The sequence below is a fragment of the Mustela nigripes genome, chromosome 8, assembly GCF_022355385.1.
Source record: "Mustela nigripes isolate SB6536 chromosome 8, MUSNIG.SB6536, whole genome shotgun sequence".
In the NCBI taxonomy this organism is placed as follows: Eukaryota; Metazoa; Chordata; class Mammalia; order Carnivora; family Mustelidae; genus Mustela; species Mustela nigripes.
In genome coordinates, this window is record NC_081564.1 from 83,901,860 (window position 1) to 83,927,652 (window position 25,793).

Below are 25,793 nucleotides of genomic sequence, written 5' to 3' on the forward strand. Positions count from 1 at the left end.
CAAAAGTTTGTATAAGTTTGGAGCCAGCATCAAAGAAGATACTTAATAAGTGCCTGCACAGGGCACGGCCCAGGAGCCATGGCTCTGCTATTTTTGTAATATAATGAAGAGAAACAAAACTAAAATATCTCCCCAAGTGGCAAAACTGCTATCCTTATTTCTAAGTTAGTCAAGAAAAACATTAGGCAAATTTACCTAATTTTGATATCCATATGGTGAATTAGAAAAATAAATGTTTGAGCAAGAACTAGATAGGATACCTAAGCATTCACGACACTATGAACTATCCTAATATCTAGGTGTTTCAGCCTGCTGCTTTATAGGCTCTCGAAGGCCAGTCAACCACTAACGAGGGCTTACTGCTTACAAAACATGAGTCAAGGGCACGCGACATCTCCTCGCTCTTGGTTCTTGCCCACTTTTTGATACACGGCAGTGTCAGGCAGGAGCTCTGACAGCAAATGGGTACTTGGCTTTACATAGAAGACATGAGATAGAGAGAAATACGGGGTTAGGAAAGGTGAGAGAGACTAGCCTCCCCAGCTTCCTAAATCCCTTTCCCCAAGCTGTCTCTGGATTTCTCCCTTTTGTTGCTTTTTCTGCCTTTTTTTTATCCTAGGAAATTATTAGACAGGGTTGTCGAGCATAGCTCCAAAATTAGCTCCCGTTATTTGAATTGCATAAATGTTTTAAACCACGTTCTCTAAAATTCCCAACTCCTTTTTTGACACAAACTTGAGCAGAAGACAAATATGCAGTCACCCACTTTCTCTGCCTGTGTGAATCCCAGAGCTCCGTTCTATGTACCTTACAATCTTCCAAATATTTGCAAACTTTCGATATAAGGTAGCCAAAAGAGAAAATGCTATTTCAAAATTTAATTTTAAAACATCCTTTGAGGGGCGCCTGGGTGGCTCAGTGGGTTAAGCCACTGCCTTCGGCTCAGGTCGTGATCTCAGGGTCCTGGGATCGAGTCCCGCATCGGGCTCTCTGCTCGGCGGGGAGCCTGCTTCCCTCCCTCTCTCTCTCTGCCTGCCTCTCCATCTACTTGTGATTTCTCTCTGTCAAATAAATAAATAAAATCTTTAAAAAAAATTAAAAAAAATAAAAAATAAAACATCCTTTGAATCTTCTAAGAGAGCTAGGAATTCAAAATGAGCAGAAGTTGAGCTCTCCTCAAGGAATTTGCCATTTAGGGAAGAAGTATGCATTTCCAGTCATGAAGCAGGTACGATCTGTCTGTGATATCCAGCCCATATCCCTTGACTTAGTAAACCCTTTCTTCTTCCGGTATTTAAATTATTTAAAAAATTATTTTAGTTAGCCTGCTGATTTTGAAGTTTATGGGGTTTTTTAAGTAATTATATTTCAGGGAGCTAAATATAGAGACAATTTTGATGTCCAAAACAATATATACTAAAGCCACTAACCAGAAGTAACCCTCACTCTCAGCCACAGAATCTAAAGAAAGAATGCTACAGATGTATTTTGTAGATATTCTACTTAGCTCTCCTACCTCCTTCGCCTCCACGTCTGATCCTCTTTCTCAATACTGAGGGGGAATAGCATTTGAACCACTGAGATGGCATGAAGCATTGAGAGTTTTGACAGGGAAACTTAACTGAAATGAATTGCTATAAATTTATAATTTGTAAATGGGACGTCTAGGTATTTGATAAGAGAGAATGCTCCCTGCTACTTGTAATACTGTGCACAACCTAGACTGATGCGGGTGCTATTTGGTATCTCAGGTAAAATCAACACAGTTTATAAAAATATAATTCTATCCCTCACGTGGCATTTCTCCTTCCTAGTTCTTCCACGGCAATGTAAATTGTATGGAGATCCAAGAGGCATTATATCCCCCAAAATGCTATATTATGGCGCTTGACATTTTAAACAATAACATTTGCATGTTATATTTAACTGTGCATTTAAGTTGAATTTATGAATGGGATTTGGAGGATTATGATCTCAGATAGTTCAGGTGATGCTGATGACTCAAAAACAGAGATCACGTTTGTCCTTTTTGGTTCCTTTCTAGATACTGTGTTCTTCCTAAAGCTTATCTAAAATATGATTCATACAATGATAATGAGTGGTTATTACTAATGCATTTCCCTAATTTGAAGGAGATGGTAATGGATTTGGGGTTGTTTGCTTGATATTAGTCTACCTCAATAGAAAATTTCAATGCTACTCCCATTAACATATGAAGAGAAAGAGGGTTGAGTTTGAGAAGCAATTTTTGAGTGATCTTTTTGAAAAGTTTTGCAGTGTTTTAATTTAAGGCCATAGGTAGTGAAAAAAATGATAGGGCAGCTCTGCCTTGGGTCTATCTCTCATGGTAAACTGACTCACACCTTCATGAGAGCCTCCAATGACCACCATGATCTAACAGTCCCCCAGGATGTGTGGACCTTCCTTCTCAAGTTGCCTGTTTTTGTTTATCTTTCTTTTTATCATGTGTTTTCTTCTGTAGAAGCCAAACAGTAACTAATTAATTACATACATAAAACATAACACATAAAACCTACATGTGCATACGTATTTCTTGATCCTACTGTTAATGCCTTCCTTAGTTTCTCTGATCTATAGAGTTTGCTAATTTTCATTTACCTTTTATGTGACTAATCCTTAAAATAAATATTGAATACACGTGACCAGGGAAACACTTCCTTATGCCTTGCATTTCAACCCATTTTAGCAGAATCCCAAAAGAGCTCGTTCAGTCCGGTGCTTCAGACTACATTCTGTGGTGCATGGGTGTTGCTGACGGTTCCTCTGAGTTAATTTTTGCTGATGGAATAGACTTAACCCGTCAGTGTCTTCTTATAATTTGAGATGGAATTTCTCTTCACTACCTTTTGCTTCTCTTTGGACCAAAAATTTTATGAGGACGGATGTTGATCTGGACATAGTTAAGAAAACTGAGCATAATCTCCTACTAATTTCCAGATTATATTCTACATTTGTGCCAAGTTTTCACACGCCATAGATACTTGGTCAGGTGGATCTGTGGTTTATGAAAATGGGCCAACGCTCAACATGGATCCATGTCCAATGTCAGACCAGCCTAGTGAAGCTTCCTAACGTCAGGACGAAGAAACAGGTCAGAAAACATATTAAAACCACATGGTGGGGGCGCCTGGGTGACTCAGTGGGTTAAGCTTCTGCCTTCAGCTCAGGTCATGATCCCAGGGTCCTGGGATCAAGCCCCTCATCGGGCTCTCTGCTCAGTGGGGAGTCTGCTTCCCCCTCTCTCTCTGCCTGTCTCTCTGCCTACTTGTGATCTCTCTCTGTCAAATAAATAAATAAGATCAATTAAAAAAAAATACATGGGGAGGGGCGCCTGGGTGGCTCAGTCGGTTAAGCATCTGCCTTCTGCTCAGGTCATGATCCCGGGGTCATGGGATCCAGCCCCACATCAGGCTCCCTGCTCAACAGGGAGCTTTCTTCTACCTGTCCTGCTCCCCCTGTTGTGCACTCACTCGCTCTCTCTCGCTCTCTCTCTCTCTTTCCCTCTGTCAAATAAATAAATCTTAAAAGGTAAAAAAAAGTACCCAAGGAAGGGCTTCCAGGTTTAATGCTAACGCATAAAGAGGTTGGAAGATGTCACTGCCTTGATTACAACAAGAGAGAGCTAAACAGATTAAAAATCAGCGACTTCTCAGAGAACTGAGGTTTGAAGGCAAACCTCCAAATCTGCAGAGACAAACGCATCCCTACAACTACAACAACCAGTACCTCCTTCCCCGGGGGCTGAAGCACCTGAGCCGCAAACTATGAGAAACACGCCTGGGTGGCTCAGTGGGTTAAGCCGCTGCCTTCGGCTCAGGTCATGATCTCAGGGTCCTGGGATCGAGTCCCGCATCGGGCTCTCTGCTCAGCAGGGAGCCTGCTTCCTCCTCCTCTCTCTCTCTGCCTGCCTCTATGCCTACTTGTGATCTCTCTCTGTCAAATAAATAAATAAAATTTAAAAAAAAAAAAAAAAAAAAGGTGAGCAAGGTAAACGGTTGGCATATAATTGTGGGTAATAGGATTGTGAGAAACTCACAGGGACCATACCCTGGGGGGGACCCCACACTTTTCATGGACTTTTCTTCCAGGAAACTCAACAGATTCTCATCATGAGGACCTGAGAAAAGTCCCTTCATGTCTCTGGCAAGGAAAAGAGCAAGGTCACCACTGTGAAATAAGCCAAGAACCTTCTCAATAACAAAGACACGCTTACCCTCCAGAGGAAAGGACTTCGCCAGAGCCCAGGTCTCAAACTTAGTCTGGGCTCCTGTGGTCTTCCTGTCTCACTAAGGAATTAAAAAATAATAATAATAGCATAATCAACAGGGACCAGGCCTTCATGGAAATGGATCGAAAGCTTGACAACCAGGGATAGGAGTAGGGAGCAGAAGGGGAAAGCAATTCTATTGGAGAAATCTTTGTGAATGTCACAGACCAAAGACACATCAAAATCTGTAATAAGAAATTTTAGTAACATCGAGAGAAATTCGGAGAGTTCAAAAACTTACCCAATCATCTGATTAAAGAGACATAGTTTTTCACTAGAGGTGCTCTTGAATACCTAGGATAAGGTTGTAATGAACAAGTGACTGACTAAGGAAATCATCCTAAGAGTGAATTTCCAGAAAAATTAAAAATAAGTTGAGATTCTTTTAAATTTTGAAGAGTGAAGAAACTTATCAGATCTTCTCAAATTTTTGTCTTACAAATATGGTCTGGCATCGCTCTTCCAGGATTTGGAGAGTTTTGCTTGACATTTTAAACTCAGGGGATATTTTAACTCACAGTCCAGAAAGGACCTTTGCTTCTTTAGCCACATGTGCAAGATTAGCACTGCCTTCTCATTGCTTTCTTCCTTTAATTTTGTTTCTACACATCAAGTGGTACTCAGTATAATTTTATGACATTTATATTATTTTAATTAGCAGTTTTCCACTAAACATGGACAAAGTTCAACTCAACTTACTTGGAATGTTGGAGGTAATATGTTACAAAGAAATTGATATTTTGTGTAAAGACATGTCTGTCTAGTCATAAGTTACAGTTTTAAAAATCAGTAAACTGGACTAAAGTTAAAGTCCAAGAATAATGTGCTACGGATGTGTTCTTTGGGAAGCAGGTAAATCTTCATATCCAAATCCGATCTCAATAACACTATTAAAAACGAACTGTTGGCCACTAGTCCAGTACTCCTGAGAGTACTGGTATAGATTATAACTTGTATTTGTCTATTCACTAACTTATTCAGAAGCAACCTTGGATATATTTGGATATACCAGTAATAGATTCAGGTATTACACAAGGTCCTGAATTTATAGTAGTCTATCTGAAATGTGCCATCCTGCTTATGGACTGCTGGATTTGCCACATTTCCTCCCCGTTTCCCAAACATTGGGGTCCAAATGCTCTTATAACCCACCCCTATCATCTCATTCAAATCAATTAACTGTTTTTCTAGAACAGTCAACATGAGCTTCCAAAGATTACAAGAAATACCCCCGACTCTTCCAAACAGAATCCCAAATATTATAGGCTTCTTATTGTTCTTTGTTCAGGGCACTGAGTAACATTTGCACTCTGGAACCTCATAGCCTTTTGTACTAGGCCATTTTTGAGAACTGATTCCAGGTTTTTTGTTCCTTTGTCTTCATTTTTTCCGAAGGGAGGCGGAGGCTGACAGCTCTGCAGGAAGCTATTAAGCACCACTGCTTAATGACCCAAGTCTAGGGTAACATTTTCAGGAAGTTAAAATTGTTGGAAACATCTGCTGCATCACAGAGAATCTGGGGAGATTATCTAGGTCACTGGTGAAGAGTTTGAGATAAACTTACAGTAAATACAGAACTATTGAAAGCTAAAAAGAGACAATTATTAGCTCTAGGTTAAAACCAAAGTTCTGTAGGAGAGAAGCACAATATTTACCATTTGTTCCAGCTGAGAAGAGTGTTGGCAAAGTCATAAAAACATAAACACCAAATACTGAAATAACTCAATTTTAATACAAATCTTTTGGAAGGGTGGGCATGTGACAAAGGTGTGGTGAGTTCCTGGAGAAGAAAGCAACCACATCAGTAAATAATGTCTAAAATTGAAAAAAAGATCTAGTGATATAACCTGCTCTTCAGAAAAGTAGCAAAAAATAAAGTAATTGGAGGAAGTGGAATCTGTTGTCTCAATGGAGGGAAAATGTGAAAGGCGAGAAACATTTTTTTTTCCAAAAACCCCTCATACAGAACTTTGATTTTGAACTACATGCACTTAGAAAATGCACTGAGCGTTGCATTGATATTGAAGTTATAAAGCCTCAGTGGTCTGAATTTTTTCTACATTTAACTCTTTATGTTAATATTATTCCTCTTAGAGGACTTTTTTCCTAATATTCCTTGATGGCAAATAAAACTAATGATGGTGAGACATTGCACTTTATTCAAACAACAGAATTCAGTATGTCAAGGACGTTGAATGCCTTACAAAACCAGAGAATCTGAAATTGCACATAAAACTGGAAAAAATGTTCTACACAGGGTGACTATATTACTCATCATTCAAACAGGGACAATAGGCAATACATGGGAATTACTGCAGACATTCATCACACAGATCCCCAGATTAGGCCTTTTATGACCACCCCTTCCAACACAGTTAGTGCTTTGAATCTGAAATACTATGTAAACTAACCTTAAAGATTTGTAAAATTCCCTTAGAACGTATTGCAGCAAATTCTAGAAGCCACAGCTCTAGATATGGGTCATGAGCAATAGAAAAGCTTTTTAAAATACTTGTTTTATGTTTCAGATAAATGTATAAGAGCCCAGAGACGTGACTTAAAATAATTCCAATGAAAAGACCAGTGGAAACATATATTAATTTATGTGTAAAAGCCGGAATGTGAAGGTCAAGACTTTCAAGGCACTACTTTCTACTAGCGGCCAAACTAATGATGATACCTGTGTTATAAGTTTGCATCACTTTATATTTCCCAAAGATGTTTTTTCACTATTGTGAAAAGAAACTAAAGATTGTACTCACAATTAAGTGCCTCCATCTGAACTTTATAAATATTGACTTCTGCAACACCTCCAGTCTTGCTGAAATCTCATACAAGCGGTACAGAATATAGCACATTATTATAAATCAAGGAGAAGCACTTTGATTACAGCAATTTCTAATTACAATGTGGACTCTACCAGTTTGGTGAATTACTGTAACACAGCTGCAGATGTGACTTAAGATAGTTCTATATAAATCAACATAACTTGAATATTTACAATGAAAGTAAATCTACTAAAATTATTTTTATCTTCCTTTGACTTGTAAATTGATAGCCAATGTATTTTAAATGTATACATATAATATTTTAGTAATAAATTGACTTCCTTAAAAATCCTACTAATTTAATATTTACTAACTAAAGAATATAGCCTCATCTGCTGCCTCGCATCCATAAGCATAATTACAAGCTAATGAAATTTCAATTCTATTTTCTCAGTGTGCATAAAGGCCTTTAAATAATGTCTCAAGGTCTGTCTGATGATAATAGAATCAATATCTAGTCATCGTAGGTTAATGGCATGTGTTCTTTCCCCAACAAAACTGCATACTCTGTAATGACATTTAACAAACTTACCTAACTTGTCATCACACAGCAATTCCCTATAACCAGTTACTTTCATGTAAATATTCAAATTTACATTTATGGCATTCAAAGAAAACATAGATTTTTATGTAATATATTATATATCATCATAAATTATGTATGTAAAAAAGAATCCAAGGAAGCATCTTGCTCCCTAAGTAGCACCTTTCAAAAAAGATTTAAAACATAATTTAATTCAATTCTGACCTTTTATTCTGCGGAACAGTTTTGATCGGTTTCCTTAGTAACAACCAGAATAGTAGGTACAACAGATTAAGGGAAAATACACACACACACACACTTATGTGTGTGTGTGTGTAGCACATATACACACGCAATGTTATTATACCATGTATTATTTCTATAGTAGGTATATATATATGAGAGTTAGAAAACTCTAGTTAATTAGGAATGATGTTAAACAGACAATAATGAAAGTGCTTCCTTAGTAAGTAAAGATGGCCAGGGAAAGAACCTTAGTGAGTAGAATTTCATCAGCATGAACAGATGAGAGTGTAACAGGACCCGTGGTGGGGCCAATGGGGGGGGGGGGGTGCAGAGAAATTCCAGCAGGACTAAGAAGGATTCTAAATGCCTGAAAAATCCTGAGCTCTGCAGAGGAGGAATACACGAAGAAGAGGGACAGAGGATATAGTTCTCATAAATATTCTGAGTGACAGATTAAAGAAAAGGCAAAACATGCATGGGAAAAGAGACCGGTTTTAATTTTAAGAGACCAGTCTGCAGGCTCTGCTGTAGAATCTTCCATGAGGGAAACTGCCAAGACAGTGGCATCTGGTTGTACTGTGTACCCAGCACCCCCCAACCCCATCATCTTCTCTGTTCAAGTGGGATTTTCATTTCCCCATATTGCATTGGTAGAAATGCTTTCCTCCTCACCCATATTAGTCACTGAGAATTTGGAAATACCTCAAGAGAGTGGACATTTTTGCTTTTTCTCTTTTGAAGCCGGCAGGGGCACCCACAATTTCTGCAATTCCCGGAATCATTGCTCTATGGGGCGCACACAGTAGTTAAAGCTATCATCATAAAATATCCATTGACTGACTTAAGACTGTAAATTGCAGCTTCAAATCTGCCTAGATACCATGAGAATTTGGTTTGGGTTCACTTAAAATTATCATTAAAAACCTACAGCTTTGACACTTACATGCAATTTTTGTGGTGAATGTTTTAGAGATGAGTAATAAATATTTGAGACATGAATGATCACCCTCTTTGGTAATGACCACTGTGGCTTCAAGGTGCTCATGATCCTTATTTAGCTTCAGAACTACTTTTCATTATGTGACCCCATCTAGAATGTGGACAATGGCAGGACAGTCACTAACTACTGTGTATTGACATCACTAAGGTTGTCTTTGGCCAAACTGTAAAGGAAGACAAGGTTCTCTCTGTGTCTTCCCATTCTTTGTTCCCTGTTCCTCCTTCCCTATAGCCCTCCAAGTTTCCTCCCCGTCATGGTTCTACCACAACCCAAACCACACTTGCAACTAACATTCTTTTTCTTATATTCATATTTCCCATAATTATTAAAAAAGAAAAACAACTAAGAATGCCTAGATGCCTGACTCTTTTGAGGGACTTCACATATTTAAAATAGTTCTCAAAAGTAGAAAAATTCAATGTCAAAAACATGAAGTTATTATTGGACCATGTACTACCCTTGCTCATAAAGCTAAGCCAGAGAGGGTGGGAAGAGTTCCAGGTAGAATCAGGGATTCTTTCATTTGATGATAGAAAAGGAAGAGATTCCCATGTTCTATTTGTCTTCCTCTTGACCATTCATTTATTTCTGCTGCCAACTACTCTTCTGGCCTATGCTGATAGAGCAGATTTTAAAGTGGGGAGAGACAGCGCTAACCCAGATCTGTCCACGTGTTCTCTTCTCAGTTGGTCAACAGGAGATGTTTGGGAATGGCTTGCAGTCCACATTTGTTGGTCACCAGCCAACATCTCCCCTCTCCCTCCTCTAATGATACTCTGAATTCCCTGGTAATAAGCTTTGGCCTCGGTCCTTGTTCTAGAGATGAACCCTTAATTGACTTAAGCCATTACATCCTTTCCAGTCTTGATGCCTGTTCAATGATGGTTAAATAACAAAATCCATTTACTTTATCAGAGAAGTAAACTCTCTACCAGGCAGAAACAAGGATTATGAATTTCCAAGAGTTGTTGGAAATACAAGGAAACACGTGAATAAGAGGCCAACACCAATACAGTAGATCCAACACCACGAAAGGAGACCCAGAAACAGGTTTATGCCCATACTTAATCCAAGATGTGACATTTAAACCTTCGAAAATAACTCTTGTCTGAAGCTGGATCCCCTCTGGATTGTTCCATAACGTGACTCAGTGAGTTTCCCTTTACGTATATACTAATGAGAATCAGGGTTTCTGAAACAATTCTGTTAAGAATGTTCTCCAGGTTAGAAGGTATTTTTCCTATCAAATTAAATAAATGTAGCCAACTAGTATTCAGGGTAGGCACTGAGTAGTGGGAAAAAAATAATATAAAACAGTCATCATAAATCTGCTCAGCTCAAGGAAAACGCTTAGATTCTGGTCTTTGGCCTCTGAGAGAAGGCTGGGTAGTTGACATAAATATCCTCTCTTGCACCATCCGATGACTGATTGGTAGAGTCGGGATTTCTGTAGTTGTTGGCTGCCTAGAAAGAGACAGAATGTCAATGATGCACTGCATTTCAGCAGCCAATAAAGATACTCAAGGCAAATCTCTCCTCAAATCGACCACAGTGTAAGTCAAATTTCTATTATAATTAATCTCATAAAACATGCCCTTCATTGTACTGAACTTCTATGAAAAAATCCCATTTTTGACTTGCTGGGCTCAGAGTAAGACGCAGCAGGAGGCTACTCCAGATTGTCACTTGCTGTATTAGGCTATGAAACACTTAGTCTTGGATCTCTTTCCCAATATCCCAGGCTGTTTTGATAAGAACTACCAGTCTCATTTTTATATGGGAGTCTAGTATAGTATTTCCCATAGTGGGTACTTGGTAAATTCTTTTGAATGAATGCTTTAATAAATAATACCTTAAAAGTATACAGTGTCATGTCTTGACAATAAGCAACTAAATGCAATAAAAGAAATTAACAAAACATACTGGCATTACTTTAAAGATGATGTCATATACGCATTAACATTCTCTACACTAATCAAGTCACTGTGACCCCCTACACATGTATGTGGCAGAAAATCTATAGCCATCGGTGAGACAGAGAGAAACTGAGAGGAAAACAAGAGAAACAGAGAGGGGTCTTTTGGTGAGTACTTTGGAAATTGAGAGTGGTTTTGGTGCTTACAGAGAAAAAGCAAAAGGAAAGTTGCAGTTCCACTGGTAATTCCAGAGCCTGCTGAAAACCCCAAAACAATCAATAGGTCAGTTTCTTTCTCTTTCACAGTCCAACTTACTATCTTTCTAATCATCGTTCAAAATATCATTACTCTACCAAAGTCTGAACAAGTTGAACACTCAAAGTAGGAAGTTGCAAAGCTCCTTCCCTCCCCTGACATTCACAGCGATAAATGTGGCTTTATATTGGCTCTCGTGGACAATGGTGAACACAGAAGGGACCCCAACATTGCACAGGGCGGCACTGCTGCGTCACTCGCTGCAGCGGCAGATGAGACAAGGCGACGATTTCTTTAGTCTTCCCAGTTACAGCCAAAAAGCCAGACAGGAATTAGTCAGAAAAAAATTTTTGTTGTGTACAGAGGAACTAACAGAAGAAAAATTTAAACCGAGAAATAAATAGGTAACAGAAATCTGAAGCGCACCTATTAGATTGTCAGAAAAGTTTTATTACTTGATGTTTTGGTCATAATAGAATTCAATTGCAAATAAGTAAACTGAAGAGAAATTTATGTAATTTTAGATAACACTTGGGGAAATGCTTTGCTGTAAGACTGTGTAAACAGGGGTGCCTGCGTGGCTCAGTCAGGTGAGCATCTGACTCTTGGTTTCAGCGCAGGTCGTGATCTAAGGGTCATGAGATAGAAGCGTGCATTGGGCTCCATGCTCAGTAGGGAGTCTACCTGAAGAGTCTCTCCCTCTACCTACCCTTTTCCCCCACTCTGTCTGTCTCTCCTTCTCTCTCTAAAATAAAACAAATAAATCTTTTTAAAAATTTTTGTAAACAGAATCATATATGTTAAAGAGAGAATCTGGCCAATAGTGGAGACAATGAGCATGAAAGTAAGACAAACTGTTTCAAAGGGCATCAATAATAAGAGAGTAAGTCAGAGAACAGGTGTTTCCTCAAACAGCCAATCTACTACATGGCCAGGGAATTGCTAGGAGAACAATAAAATTGTCGACTGCAAGATGGACTGACTTTACAGGATATTACAATGTACAAAAGGGGGGAAAAGACAGCTCTGAGAAAACTTACCTTCTTCTGTGCATCACAAGAGTCTTTAAAGAGTTTCTTCTGACTCCTTCTCCTGAGAAGACATATTCAGTAGAGGCATTAAGATCTACACCCCAGCACTAGGACTACTGCATACAGTCATATACCTTACTTGTGCCCCAGCCTACATGCCCTCACTAAATATGTTGAAGTTGCTTCATACATACGTACTCAAAATTCCCTTAACCTAATTCTTCAATTTCCACAGATGGGTAAAGGCATCTAAATGGATATCCAGCCAGTATATATTAGTAATTAATCTCAGCAGCTTACTAAAGAATGGTTCATAGTAGGTTATTGCATAAATGACTTACTGCCTTTTCCAAATAACCTTGAGCTTAGAGATTTCCCACAACTGAAAATTTCCTTTTCAATGCCAACAGTGTAACTTCTTGAATGACAGTGATAATAGAGTTAAGCTTTAGAGAAACTTTCAGGTGTTTTACTAGACCTCCTCAATGGATTATTTTATGTAGCTTTCATCAAAAACTCTGTCTTTAACTCAGATTGGGAACCAGAGGCAAGAGAGGAAAAGTAACTTGCCCTACATCATGTGGTTGGTTAGTGGTAGTATCGGGACTTGAAACTACTATCTTCCTTCATGACTATCAGGCTCACTGCTTCTGGAGCCATGATGCCCCAGTTCCTTGGGCCATCTGGAGCCATGCTACTCTGTAAACTCTCCACCATTCCAGTGAAAACTATAAAACCTAAAGTCAGGAGGAATCTTTGAAAATTCAAGAGAAGAAGAGAAGAGGCCACGATAACTGAACATGCACTGGACAAAAGGACTCTACCCCAAGCGCAGAAAAATATTATTACAGGAGATGACGACTATCTTTTTTTCACCCCCTACAGAAAAGACTTTTACCAGACCACGGAGGAGATGGGTTAGAAGCAAAAACGTAGGGTTTTTTTCCCTTTATGCAAAAAGATGAAGTTGTAATTCCTTCACGGAAAGTTTAAGAACCAGCCACACTCGTCACTCTCCAAGGAAAGGTTGTTCAGATGATGGATGCTGTTCTCTCCTCGTTGCTGGGAAATCCTCCTACTGTGTCGACATCATCACAGATTGATCTTACTCTGTGTGTATTTGTTTGCTTTTGAAGAATCTTTTATGCAATCAGTTTATTTAAATTTTTGATGTGTAAGTTTGTTATGCGAAGGTGATATTTCCAGGTCTTCCACATGAATTATTTACTCCTCAAAAGAAATCTGTGATGTAGATGCTATTACTGTCCTCTTTTTACAAATGAAGAAACAAATCTACGACCTTGGAATCTTTTGTTAGATCATTGTTCACAAGGCTCGCTGTATCATAATACAGATTAACTTTCCCAAAGAGGTCCAAATAAGCATATTGTTTGCATAAGCCTAGAATATTCAGTATGATGAGGCAAAGAGAACAAGAAACTTAGAGTCAGATCCTCTGTGTTTAACTTGTGCTTAGCAATTTACCAGATATTTGCACCTATAAAATCCAGTCTTCTCCTCTGTAAAATAAAGATAGTGAACACTGTGGTTTGTTCTAGGTTGACTGGCCACTCTGGTTTGCTTGATTTTAAGGAGTTTCCCCAGAATGAGGGATTTTCAGTGTGGAATCTGGGAGAGCTCCAGGCAAAGCCAAAGAACCTATTTGTTGTGAACATCAAAGTTGACAACAAAGGGAAAAAGAAGTGTGCGACGTTTTGCACACTAAACATTACATTTCTTCTTATAGACACACGTGTCAATGTGTAGACTATCTTTTGGCTCCTCCCACACCTAACCAATGCTACGCATGTCCACCAACCCCTTAACCACCCTTAACAACATGACCATTCTGATCTCTACCTGGAAGCAACACAAACTGAGAGCAGAGAAGATGCGGGAAATGCCCCTGGACACACAGGCTCTGGGGTACTAGGTGTGAAGGAAGGACTCAGTTTCTTTCAGGCACACTGTACAAAGACCGAGTTCTGAAGACCACTATGTAAGCCTTTGGGTCATTTTTCATAACATTTCCATTCCAGACTGATACGGGCAACAAGGTGAGAAAGAACAAACACTTCTTCCTTTGCGATGTGCTGCCATGATTACGCATTCAAGTCCACCAACCTTTTTATCACATCTAACCAAGTGGGACAATATAGTCTACAGTTCAGTTTAGCTCTTCATGTAAAAGTGATGCATTTTCATGAAGCTAAATCCATCATGTCCAACATCTGTGACCCTCCGGAGATCCGTGCTGTCACTCACTCTCCCCTACCATGTCACCGTGTTCCCGCATGCTCCTGCTGTCACAGCGGCCCTCGGTGCATTTTTCATCAACTAGGGTGAAGCAGTAGAAAATTCCTTAGTGTCACTAAACCTGGATGCCTTCCCTCAGTTTGCTAATTTGCTCAATTTCCGACCGGGGAGAGACTTGAAGACGGCCCGTGATGGGGACAAAGGGGAAACGACAGTTCTCTGTTTCAATTTAATTAGACAAATGCTGGCTGACCATTCATTATTTGGAAGATTAGTGCTCAACGCTATCAAACACTAATAAATGAATCAGACACAGTCGCTGTCACTTTGAACGAAGGGAGGAGAGCGCAGGAATGATGACGCTATAAAGCAGGCCACAAGGAGCAACAGAGCAGAAGTACAGTGGCTTCCAGATGGTGACATCATGTCTCTTTGCAGGGAGGGAGAAGCAGGACAGACCTCCCAAAGGAGACATGGGTCCCACGCCTTGAATGAGCCCCAGGAGCAAGAGCAAACATGGGGGAAACAGCGTTTTGCTAGCTACTCAAATGGGGAGTCGGGTACGTTCACAGAGTAAGACTTGCAGTTTTAACAAAATTTGTCAGTAACGTAGCAAATATAAATGAGCATTAGGTTGGGGCCCCACTAATTAGGTGGAAATGGGCGCTTTTGATACGGGTTCATGAGTTTTACCATTATTCTCGGGGCAACAGGAAGACAAGAGAAGGTGTTAAACAGGAAGGACACCGTCAGACTCGCTTTCAGAAGAGCAACCAGGAAAAGTCAGATGTGTCTGGAAGAAAGAGAGGAGACAGCGGAGGCCCGCAGCAGTTTGGGAGCAGTGACTCACCCCCGGGAGCTGTAATACCAGCTCCAGAGAGGTGAGGCCGGGATATGGAGACGAGATAGAGAAACCTACCTGATAGCCTATTAATCCGCATGCATGTGCAATGTGAGTGTGGTGCGTGCGTGTGCGAGAGAGTACGTGTTTGGCAATACTGCTGGGATGCAAGAGAAGAGGTGGATGTATTCCTTCCCTCTGCTAACAAAAGAGCACTTTCATTAGAACACAAGAATAAAGAGTAATTCTAATTCAGTATGATTACAGCTAATATTACCACAAACTCCTAGACATGTGAGTTGGTGAACATGAGACAGCAAGACAGGGCAGAGTCAACCCAGAACACTCCAGCAAGTTCCCAAGAGTGCCACAGACAGTACAAGGTAGGAAACTGTAGTAGAGGCCCGTGGTCACCTACTCTCTCTAATGTAGCCCCTTCCAACACACCCCTCTTCCTCAATAATTTTTTTAGGAGTAGCATCTACGTTGCTTGTCGCAGACACTGAACAACCTTATAAAGTATGTTGTTTGTTTAAGAGAATGTGTGTTCCATCACGCCTTGTTTGCGACTGTCGCACCAGATGTTTGATGAGGGCATTATTACTGCTCAGCCCTGGTCTTCCCCACTCAGTATATCCCCTCCCACTCCCCTCTCCTCACACACACACACACGCACACACACGCACACACCCCACCTCTCACCCAATACCCTCTTCTCCTTGCAGGAGGAGGACGACAGAGGGCAGGGCTGACGCGGCAGAGGTCCCAGCAGCTGACTGCCCAGAATATGAAAGCTTTGCTAACACAGGAGCAGCTCCTCCTACTTCTTAAATGAACTACTCTAGCTTTCTCCTCTGGTATCACCGCAACTGCTTCCTTCATTGGGTCAGAAAAACACCCAAAACTCTGCATGGGAGTGCGGAGGCAGCTTGGCCAACTACGGGGTTAGTAACAGAGAGCCCCGCACATCAGCATGACTCAGGGGAGCCAAGATTCAGCATGAGCTGCAATACTCACCTCTTAGAAGAAATGACGGTGACCGTGGTAATCAGAACAACAAACAGCAACAATAAAACTGCCCCTCCGGCCACAAAGAGAGTGTATTGGTTATCAGTTTTACCTAGGGGGAAAAAAATATGGTGGGAATTGGGAATTCAGCTAAAGCCAGAAAAAATGGTGGAAAATGAGGAAAAGGAACATTAATCAAAGTAACAATTCAAAACAATCCAATGAACAAACACGAGACGAAGGGAAGAAAACAATCTTTACTTCAGAGTCTTCTAAATATTTGTGACCTCGCACAGATTTTGATGAGTTCCTCGATTCAGCTAGATTTAACCCCTTAAGAAGAACAAGAGTAAACAGATGAAGGGAGAGGCGCCTGGGTGGCTCAGAGGGTCAAACATCCAGCTGGCGATTTCGGCCCCGGGCCATGAGATCGAGCCCCACGTCCCACTCCGCTCTGATCGTGCAGCCTGATTCAGATTCTCTCTCTCCCTCTTCCCCTCCCCCTCTCCCTACCTCTAAAAAAATAAATATGTAGGGGAAGGGGATCAAGAGATACAAACTTCCAGTTATAAAGTAAAGGGGTCACAAGGATGAAAAGGACAGCACAGGGAATACAGTCAACAGTGTTGTCATGACCTTCCGTGGTGACAGACGGTAACGAGACTTCTCGTGGTGACGTTCCACAATGGATGTAATTGTTGAGTCACTGCACTGGACACCCGAAACTCATTAAATCTTGTAGGTCAACTAGACTTCAGTTAAAAATCCAAAAAACAACAAGAATAGAAAGAGTGCATGTTCGATATCCCTTGTGTGCATGTGACATCCCTTCACCTTAAGGAGCTCCCAATCACATACATAAAATCTTTTGTAGAAAAAAAAAATAACTATCAAGAGTACACAAATGAAGGTTACTTTTTAAGTATGATCTATGAAGCCCATTCACACAATGGTATAATTTTAAAAGTAGAATTTAAGAAATATTTCCTACTCAATCCGAGTTAATGATAAAATGTAATCAGAAAACATCGGTTACTCCGGGGCACCTGGGTGGCTCAGTGGGTTAAGCCGCTGCCTTCAGCTCAGGTCATGATCTCAGAGTCCTGGGATCGAGTCCCGCATCGGGCTCTCTGCTCAGCAGAGAGCCTGCTTCCCTCTCTCTCTGGCTGCCTCTCCGTCTACTTGTGATTTCTCTCTGTCAAATTAATAAATAAAATCTTTAAAAAAAAAAAAAAAAAATTAAAAAAAAAAAAAAAAAAAAAAAAAACATCGGTTACTCCGATGGAGTGCTTAAGCAGAAAGAACAATGGTCTGGAAATCGGCCGTTCTCTCCCGGATTCTGTCGCTCCTGAGCTGTGTGACCTCCAGCCAGTTCCTTCCCCCGCTCTGATGCCTTTCTTCATCTGTCAAGCCATGACAATGACAAAAGTTCTAATGACATCACAGAATTGTGGTTGAGACTCCCATGAGGTAATATTCAAATAAGTGATGAACTACTAGAGCAACAACCCTTCTGAAGCGAGAGGGGCCAGGCTGTGGCATATGAGCAGCACGACCTCCCTCTAACCTTGAGAGTGAAGCCCAATGCTTGTTCTGTAATTCCCATGCGGCCTGCAATCCTCTGGCAACCTGAAAATCATGCTTTTCATTGGGTTCTCCCTGCTCTTTCCCTCAGATTATTTCTTCCTTCTTGACCTATTATTTAGCTGCAATTTTTTTCATGATAAGAACTCCAAGTCTACATCCACTCGTCCTTTTGTACAAAGTGAAACTAAGTCAAGTAATAAACATTATTTTCATTTTTCAAACTCATTGAACCTATTAGGGGAAGAAAAGTAGAAAAATGCATGAACTTTAGAGACTTTGTACATACAGTCTAAGAATGGCTTTTGTCCAAATATGATGGAGAAAGGGAAAGCTAAATTTATTCAGAACAAAAATACATTGAACCACTCCTACAAAAGGAACAATGAAATTTTCTCCCTGTCAAATAAGAAATTAAGGTTTTTAAATTCTTAGTACATTATAAAAAAGAACTGAACAAAATACCTGAAATTATTTCGCACTGTAACACAGGACTATAAAAGGACCACGCTTGCTGTACTGAAATAATTTGAATATCACAGATGCTAAGGTTAAATCAAACAGGCAATCATGGTGAGGAAACGAAAGGTATGATTAAAATATTCACCGACAGTACTCTGGGAAAACTGTTTAACCACTTTTTAAAATGTTATTTAGACATTTGCTACGGTAAAAGAAAAAAAAAAACCGAACTGGATAGACTAAAGTTCTAAATTCTTCATGTAAACATTAGAAGAAAATATAAGTAAGTATTATTTAATCTCCGGAATGAGAAATGGCATAAAAATACATATATAGGGTTGACCAGGGGAGTTGAAAAACATCTGTAGTTATAATGATCACAAGCAACATGTCAAGACAAAAAAAAAAAAGTATATTTAACACATCCTTGCTATTTAAAAAAAAGCCGTTGGGGCATCTGGGTGCGGCCTGACTCTGGATTTCAGCTCAGGTCATGATCTCAGTGTCCTGAGATCCAGCCCCCTCTCCTGCCCCCAGCATGGAGCCTACTTGGGATTCTCTTTCTCCCACTCCCTCTGCCCCCTGCCACTAGCACAGATACTCTCTTTCTCTCTCTCTCTCTCTCTCTCTCTAAAGAAGAGAAGGCTACAGAAGACAATACGAAAGATACAAATAACTTACTATGGAAAAGCACATGAAGAACAAGCTTGTGTAAGAGGCAGACTGGGGTTAGACAGAGCATCTCGAGCTCTCTCTGGAGGAGTAGAAACTACCCCAGCTGCATCGGGAAGGAATTCGGTCTCTGTGTCACACCCTTTTACTAGGTGCTTACACATTCAATTAACTACTTTATTCTAAAGAAGTGCTCAGAAATGTGAACATAGGGTTCTGTAAAACACTTAGAACAGCAAAAAGAAAATCCTCATCTCCCTCCAGTAGACTAAGAGCAAGACGACCCGGCTGTCGTTCTCAAACTCACTTTGCATCTGCATCCCCTGCGGGCTTGCGAAGCCACAGATTTGGGGGCACCCCCCGCCCCGAACCTCTGATCCAGAAGGTGCCAGTGGGTCTGCATTTGCAGCTCCCGTGCACCATCTATGTGGCTGACCTGAGGCCCATTCCTTGAAAACCTTGGCTATAGACACTTGGCTGTTGTGTGTAGGGAATTCCAACGACATGGAAGACTCCTGACTTCAGACTACAAAGTGAAGTAAAACTTCAGAACCAGCACCGGCAACTGCACGTGCTGTAACATCTCCATCAAGTGTCGGCCTTAATGGGAGAAGCGTCTGCGAGGGCACAAACGCCAAAATGTCCACGTGATCATCTCCGGGGAGGGGAACTAAAAGCAACTCTGTCTTTTGGCTTTTTGGTACTTTCCAAACTTTCTAAAGGATTTCTTGCTCTTTTGTTAATTAGGAAAAAAAAAAAAAAAACATAGCATAAAAGCGTAAGGGTCCACATGCTTAAACATAATAATGTGACAAATTTTAGTGGTGATATTTCAAGTACAAGGCGTAGATCATGTCTTTTGTAGAAGTATATTCAGAATCCTTAAGAATTAAGATGGCATTCCTTATTAAACTTCAGTTAAACAGAATTAAGTAGAAACCACTGAAATGTACTGGTTATCTGTGTCACACTCAATTAAAAATCCAAATTTTAAATGTATCCTTCAATGTCAAACATGCTACCTCCTTTTAACTTCTTCTAGTAATGTTGACCTGCTGGCGTCCGATCTCCTTATATTTATACATCTTTTAACACATAGTATGTCAAGCCATACACTAGCATTGAATGAAATGGCATGTAAAATGAACTGGGTTCCTGAAGAAAAACACCGACTAGAGCAAAACTGCTTCTCTACTCACGAGGCTGCGGACACTCACTTCCCCCGAGTGGGCCCAGACCCCCGGGAAGGGCTCAGTCCCACAACATCGCCTCCCTCCTCCCGCTTCAGACCCGATCCCAGATCCAGGCCCCCCCCCCGTCCCTGACCGACCGACCGGCGATACATCCAAGCTTCCCACCATCTCCTCAAGTTCGATCATTTGCTGCAACAGCTCGCAGGACTCAGCCGAGCCCTTTACTTACTATCACTGGCTTATGGGAAAAGACACAGCCCTGGAACCACCAATCTGGCAAGCTGATGAGGACAGGGAGTCGGGATGGATCTCCCACGCTCTCTAGGGACGGGCCACGTTCCCTACACCCCATGCACTGGGCATCCCAGAAACCTTCTAACCCTGTCAGTTGGGGGGTTTCTGGAGGCTCCATTACACAGGCACAATTAGTTAAATCATTGACCACTGGTGATTCATTCGACCCCAGCCCCTCTTCCCTTTCTCGGCCCCCAGGGGCTTAAAGACCCAGCCCCCCCCCCCCATCCCACGGCTGGTTCCTCGGGCCCCGGCCCCCATCCCGAAGCCCTCCAGGCGCTTCCAGCCACCAGCTGCCTCCTGAGCTCGCAAAAAGACCCTCATCGCTCTGGAGATTCCAAGGCTTCTAAAAGCTCTTCTGCCAGGAACTGGGGGCTAAGACCAAATATTGTAGCAAAAGATGCTTCTAGCACCCCTGTTACTTAGGAAATGACGAGAGCTCAGGAGTTCTGTGAAAGGAACCAGGGGCGGAGATGGTACGTTTTAGTATAGCCCAGTGCCCCACAGGTGGAGCTTACGTGGTCTTGGAAGGCCCCGGGCAAGTTAAAAACACACACGGAAGGAGCGTTTTCCCACAGGAAGTGAGGGTAGAGGCAGGGGTGTCTGGTGGAGGGTCACTCCCACTCCTGAGACGCTGCAATCTAGAACCTCGGGCCGAGCCGAACCTGCTTTGCACTCCTTTCCCGGCCCCATCGCCCCATTCCTGGGACGATGCACAGGAATCGTCAGTCCCAGGAACCAGGCCGGTGTAGCCCCAGCTCGCTGGGCCCCGCCTGGTTTAAAACAGAAAGGAAAAGCAAAGAGAGGGCCTGCTTCGGGAGTCGATCAATAGTTCCTAACACTCACTTTTGCCTAAATTCTGCGAATAGATCTTAGGCTGAGTAATGTCAGCCCTCAAGCCCCTCTCTTAAAGAAAGAATTATTGTGTGTTCTCAGCAGCCACTTTTTTGCTGATTTTTTTTTTTTCATTTTCATCCCAATGCTGTCTTGATTCATAGGAGGACAAAAGTGTCGTGAACCAGAAAGCCATTATTTTCCCTCCCATCAAAAAAGATAAATACAGTTAAAACAATTTAAAGCATGTCAGTGAGATATATAAATGAATAATTTACTCCCAGACGGCCACCCTCCAGGCTACATTCCTGCCGGTGACAAGTATTTATGGCTGAGTTATAAACCTTTAGAAAGGCCCACGATAGAAATGATGCCAGGTCCTTCCGCGGGAACCAGGCGGGCAAGAGCAGGCGTTAACATCCCTTGTTTATCCTGTACTACGGCGGGAGGTGGGTCAGGCAGTGAGGAGGCTGAGGGACTCAGAACCCGCACATCGGGACCAAACGACATGCGGGAAAACCGCACAGGTCCTGAGCCTCTCGCCAGTCCCGCATGCGGGATACCCGTTACAGTTCCTCTGGCTTTCTTACCTCCTTATAAAGAGAAGCAAAACCATTAGATTTCATTCTGTGTAGACAGAATATACACAGCATGTGGGTTCCCACCGGGTAGACAGAGGCGAGCCAACACACTATTATCAGGTCGATCCTAATTTATGATCACTACGTAACCTATATATCCCACCTTTGTCCCACATTAGACACGGAGTTGCCGACAAAACAGAGAAAGAGGAGGGAAACCTTGGGGCCCAGTCCTACTTTTTAATTCTTTTCCCTGGAAGATCTCATATGAGACACTTGATCTTGCAAACACTTTTTTGGCAACGGCAAAACGATGATAAAATCGGCGCAAGCATGTCTATGGGGTTTAGATGAAGCATACAGAGCTGCCTAATATTTTAAGCACCATGTCATCTGTCAATTATTAATAGTATACTTCTACTTTGTATGCATGCATTCAAATCAGGGTTAAAAAAAAAAATAACTCATTTGTATTCTTTTCATGTGGAACTAGTCATGTGGAGCAGGAAGCTTGCTCCCGCAGCTAGACACAGCCTCCAGGGGACAGGCAGGGGAGCACTGATAAATGTGTATCAGCTCTTTGCCGCTTTGTAGGACTGCCGGATATAATGGTACCCCATTCTATAAAGTCTGCTGCACTTTCCTGTATGCCTGAAATACACAACAAGTGGGTACTGATACAGCAATCTTCTTCCAAGTTTGCAAAGGTCAACTTGCTTTGTGCAAATCAATTTTATACTCTTTGTATTTCAGAAAACATGCCCTGTTTTATAGCAAGAAGAGCCTAGTGAATAAATTATTTTCAGAGAATTAAGGAATCATGACATCAGCCTCTAATCTTGCTTCTGAGTGAGGATTAACTCCTCTCCCTCAAAATAAAAGTATTATCGGATTTTAACTGAGAAACCTACGGCACACAGGAAAATCTAAGCCATAAACACGAGAAACAGAAGCATAAGAGGACAGAAACAGAAATGCAAGCGAATCCAAACGATTGTCCTGGAGAAAACCAGGACAATCGTTTGGATTGAGAGAATCAAGAGAATCAAGTTTCCAAGCCAGCGTATGACTTTAGTTATACTGATATTGCCTCTATTGATGGAAAATATTTCCCAATGACTTAAACACTTAAAAGTGTTATATCAGTTGAGATACACATAGTCTAAGATAGACCATATTGCTTACCCACTCGATATAGGGTGGCTGCATTGGCTCCATTTTCTGGTGTCTTTATGGACTGTAATTGGCACATGGCCAGGCTATCCAGGTCAGCATAAGGGCCACAGGGATGGTGAACACCTCTGGTTTGGTCCACTTGATGAGAAAACGTCCACGGCCGACTCCATCCCCTTTAGATGGAATCATCTTTACACCCAAGTGTTCCTTGTCTCATGTTACATTTCTTGTATTTTCATGAACCTCAACTTTCATGAACACATATTATTTAAAGGAGACAGTTTTTTGCACCCTAAGTCAGAATGTCAAGAACCACACAACTCTTGCTCACTTTCATAGTGAATTGAGTATGCAAAAAGGAGAAAGAGTTAGTGGGGCAGCCCAGAGACAGCTGTCCTTCGAAAGGCCTGCATGCAAGGTTGGCCGCTGGCTGGTGTGCAGGGACCTGGATTTTTGGAGTGTTTCTGCCACTCTCTAACTGTTAGGATGGTTTACTGTGTCTACGCTATTTATACAAACCATGTGCCTTATTCTGAACACCTGCTTTCTTTCTGGGAACTCAGTCAGTCCTTCGGACTCTGCCCCATGTGCCTTTTACCTCTGCTGATCTTGCTTCGCATTCTTCTGCTGTAGAAAATCCAAGCCATCCTTTGGGAATGCAATCATCAGGAAAGAGAGCTCCTAGTTCTGCGGGAGGGTAGGATCCTAAGCTCCAAGGTGGGAAAGTACTTCTTGGCGTGATGGGGTAAGAAGCTCATTTTTCTTTAGATAAAGCCAACTAGCTAACGCAGATGGTTATCCTAATTACCAGGTGAAGTCAGGTTCAATTCTGTGTGACAAATGGTGCTGTCAAGACCTTTTCTTTGAGGACTAGTTCTTGTTTACCTTGAGAACATGTTAGCAGTGGGTCCTATCTGCCGGGCCCCATAAAAGGTGAGATTCCTGTCTTTGCACTCTCTTGGCAGATTGCCTGTGCTACATATCACAATTCTGATTTAATGCTTATTTAATAATAAAATTGTTTTCTTTCTCTTTTATAGAGCACTTTTCTGGGGAAGAAGGAGATCGTCCTTCTAATTATAATTCCCCAACACACTGTTGTTATTACTGTTGTTTAACCAAGTGTAACTCTACACTACGGTGTCACTATTATGTGTATCCATGAGGACAGAATGGGAAATTTTTCAGACGCTCTACTGAAATCAAGATAAAAACATTTCTGCCATGCAATAAAGCACAGCAGGCACTGCGTACCACTTAAATAGTTTATGTATTCAGCCGTTCAATATCAGGATCCATAAATATGAGAGAATATAGCTATTCAGGATATCTTAATATCAAAAATAAAGCTTCCTTTTTCTTAGGAGGTTTTGGGGGTGAAGCCCTCCCTGTCCTTGAGGGTGAGGAACTAGAATTCTGCTGGCTTGTAACTCTGGTTCTGGGTTCGCGGGTCTTCACAAGCACAAGAGGGAGGCCAGTTATATCTACAAGAACTGGAGTGAGAGCAGGATTCCAGAGGAAGGAGGAACATAAGACGGAAGAAGGTTGTGCCTGAAAACTTAGAGCAGATTCCCAGCTAGTTGCTCAAGGGAGTGGGCTTCCCCACAAGGAGAGAGTTTAGCGGGTGGATCTGGCACCAACCTGGGTGGGGGGACAGGTGCTTTGCAAAGCCGAGAAGCCATGCGAGAGCTCAGCGATCAACAGTTCTCCCAGCAAGAGCCTGGACCCTCCTTTGTCCAGAGGTTACTCCTGACCCTCCCCTCATCTGTTCCTGGTGTGGACTTGACCTCATCAGCCACCAGCACTTCCCTCCAGACCCAAACACCTGCTACCTGACTTTGCCCACTGGCCCCAGGAAAGGGGACAAGTCAGGGGAGACAAGTCACGGGAGAACCCCACAGCACCTGTGATGACCTCGCAAGCCTCACCAAGCACGCAGAGCTGGAAGAAAATTGTGGGAGATCAAACCCCCATTCCTTTGCCTACACTCACTCTAGACATTGGGTCAGTTTGAAGTCTATGTACCTAGGGGGGGAAGCGGGGTTGGGGGGACAAGGCTATGGAACTCTCCAGAGCCAGCTTCTCCTGTGATGCATCTGTTGACGATAGCACTGACTTTTTTCTTTCACTTGGAGCAGTGATAGCCCGCCGCGGTTAAGAAGAGCAACTCTGAAGCCTTCCCGACCTGCAGTGAATCCCAGCCCCTCTCCTCCCTAACCATGAAGCCTTGAAAAAGTTGCTCAACCTCACCATGCCCCACTCTGCTCATTCATAAAGTATAGGTAACAATAGAGTTATGACAACTAAATGAATAACTACCAGTAAATTCTTAGAGTGACCGGTGCAATTATAAGCACCATAATGAATGTGTCATATAGCGGCCAAGACAAAGGCCTGTGACACTTAATTCTTACAATTCCTACTTATAACTTTTCCCTTGGGCCCTCAGAAATCTTCAAAATTCAAACTCTTTGCCATTTATAAAAACCTATATATAAATGTGTTACGAAAGTCTATAGTCTATTCCATTTTAATTCATTTTATTAAAAAAAAAAATGTTTACTAAGTGCTCTACAAAGATGTGAAAGCCATCCCCGGCTGTCAGAAACAAAACCTGCCTCTTTGTGCTCTAGTTTAACGACCCATCTGATCTCTCCTTCTCCAAAAACAGCCAATGACTGGGCGCCTAGGTGGCTCAGTTGGTTGGGCAACTGCCTACAGCTCAGGTCATGATTCTGGAGTCCCAGGATTGTGTCCCATCTCGGGGGGGAAGGGCCGCTCAGTGGGGAGTCTGCTTCTCCCTCT

At 41.8% G+C, this 25,793-nt stretch overlaps 1 protein-coding gene across 3 annotated transcripts in view; it reads right to left on the reverse strand.

Annotated features, from left to right (window-relative positions):
• Positions 1-5,998: 5,998 nt before the first annotated feature.
• The window catches only part of CD226 (CD226 molecule), an 81,998-nt gene continuing 62,203 nt past the window's right edge, over positions 5,999-25,793 (reverse strand). For 2 of the 3 annotated variants that reach the window (XM_059409810.1, XM_059409809.1), the window contains 3 exons: positions 16,202-16,304; positions 12,097-12,148; positions 5,999-10,349 (listed from right to left, as the gene is read on the reverse strand). In XM_059409810.1, coding sequence (XP_059265793.1) covers positions 10,236-10,349; positions 12,097-12,148; positions 16,202-16,304 — 269 coding nt within the window. In that variant the 3' untranslated portion in view covers positions 5,999-10,235. The remainder of the gene's footprint in view (positions 10,350-12,096; positions 12,149-16,201; positions 16,305-25,793) is intronic. The other variant, XM_059409811.1, reaches the window with a different exon arrangement.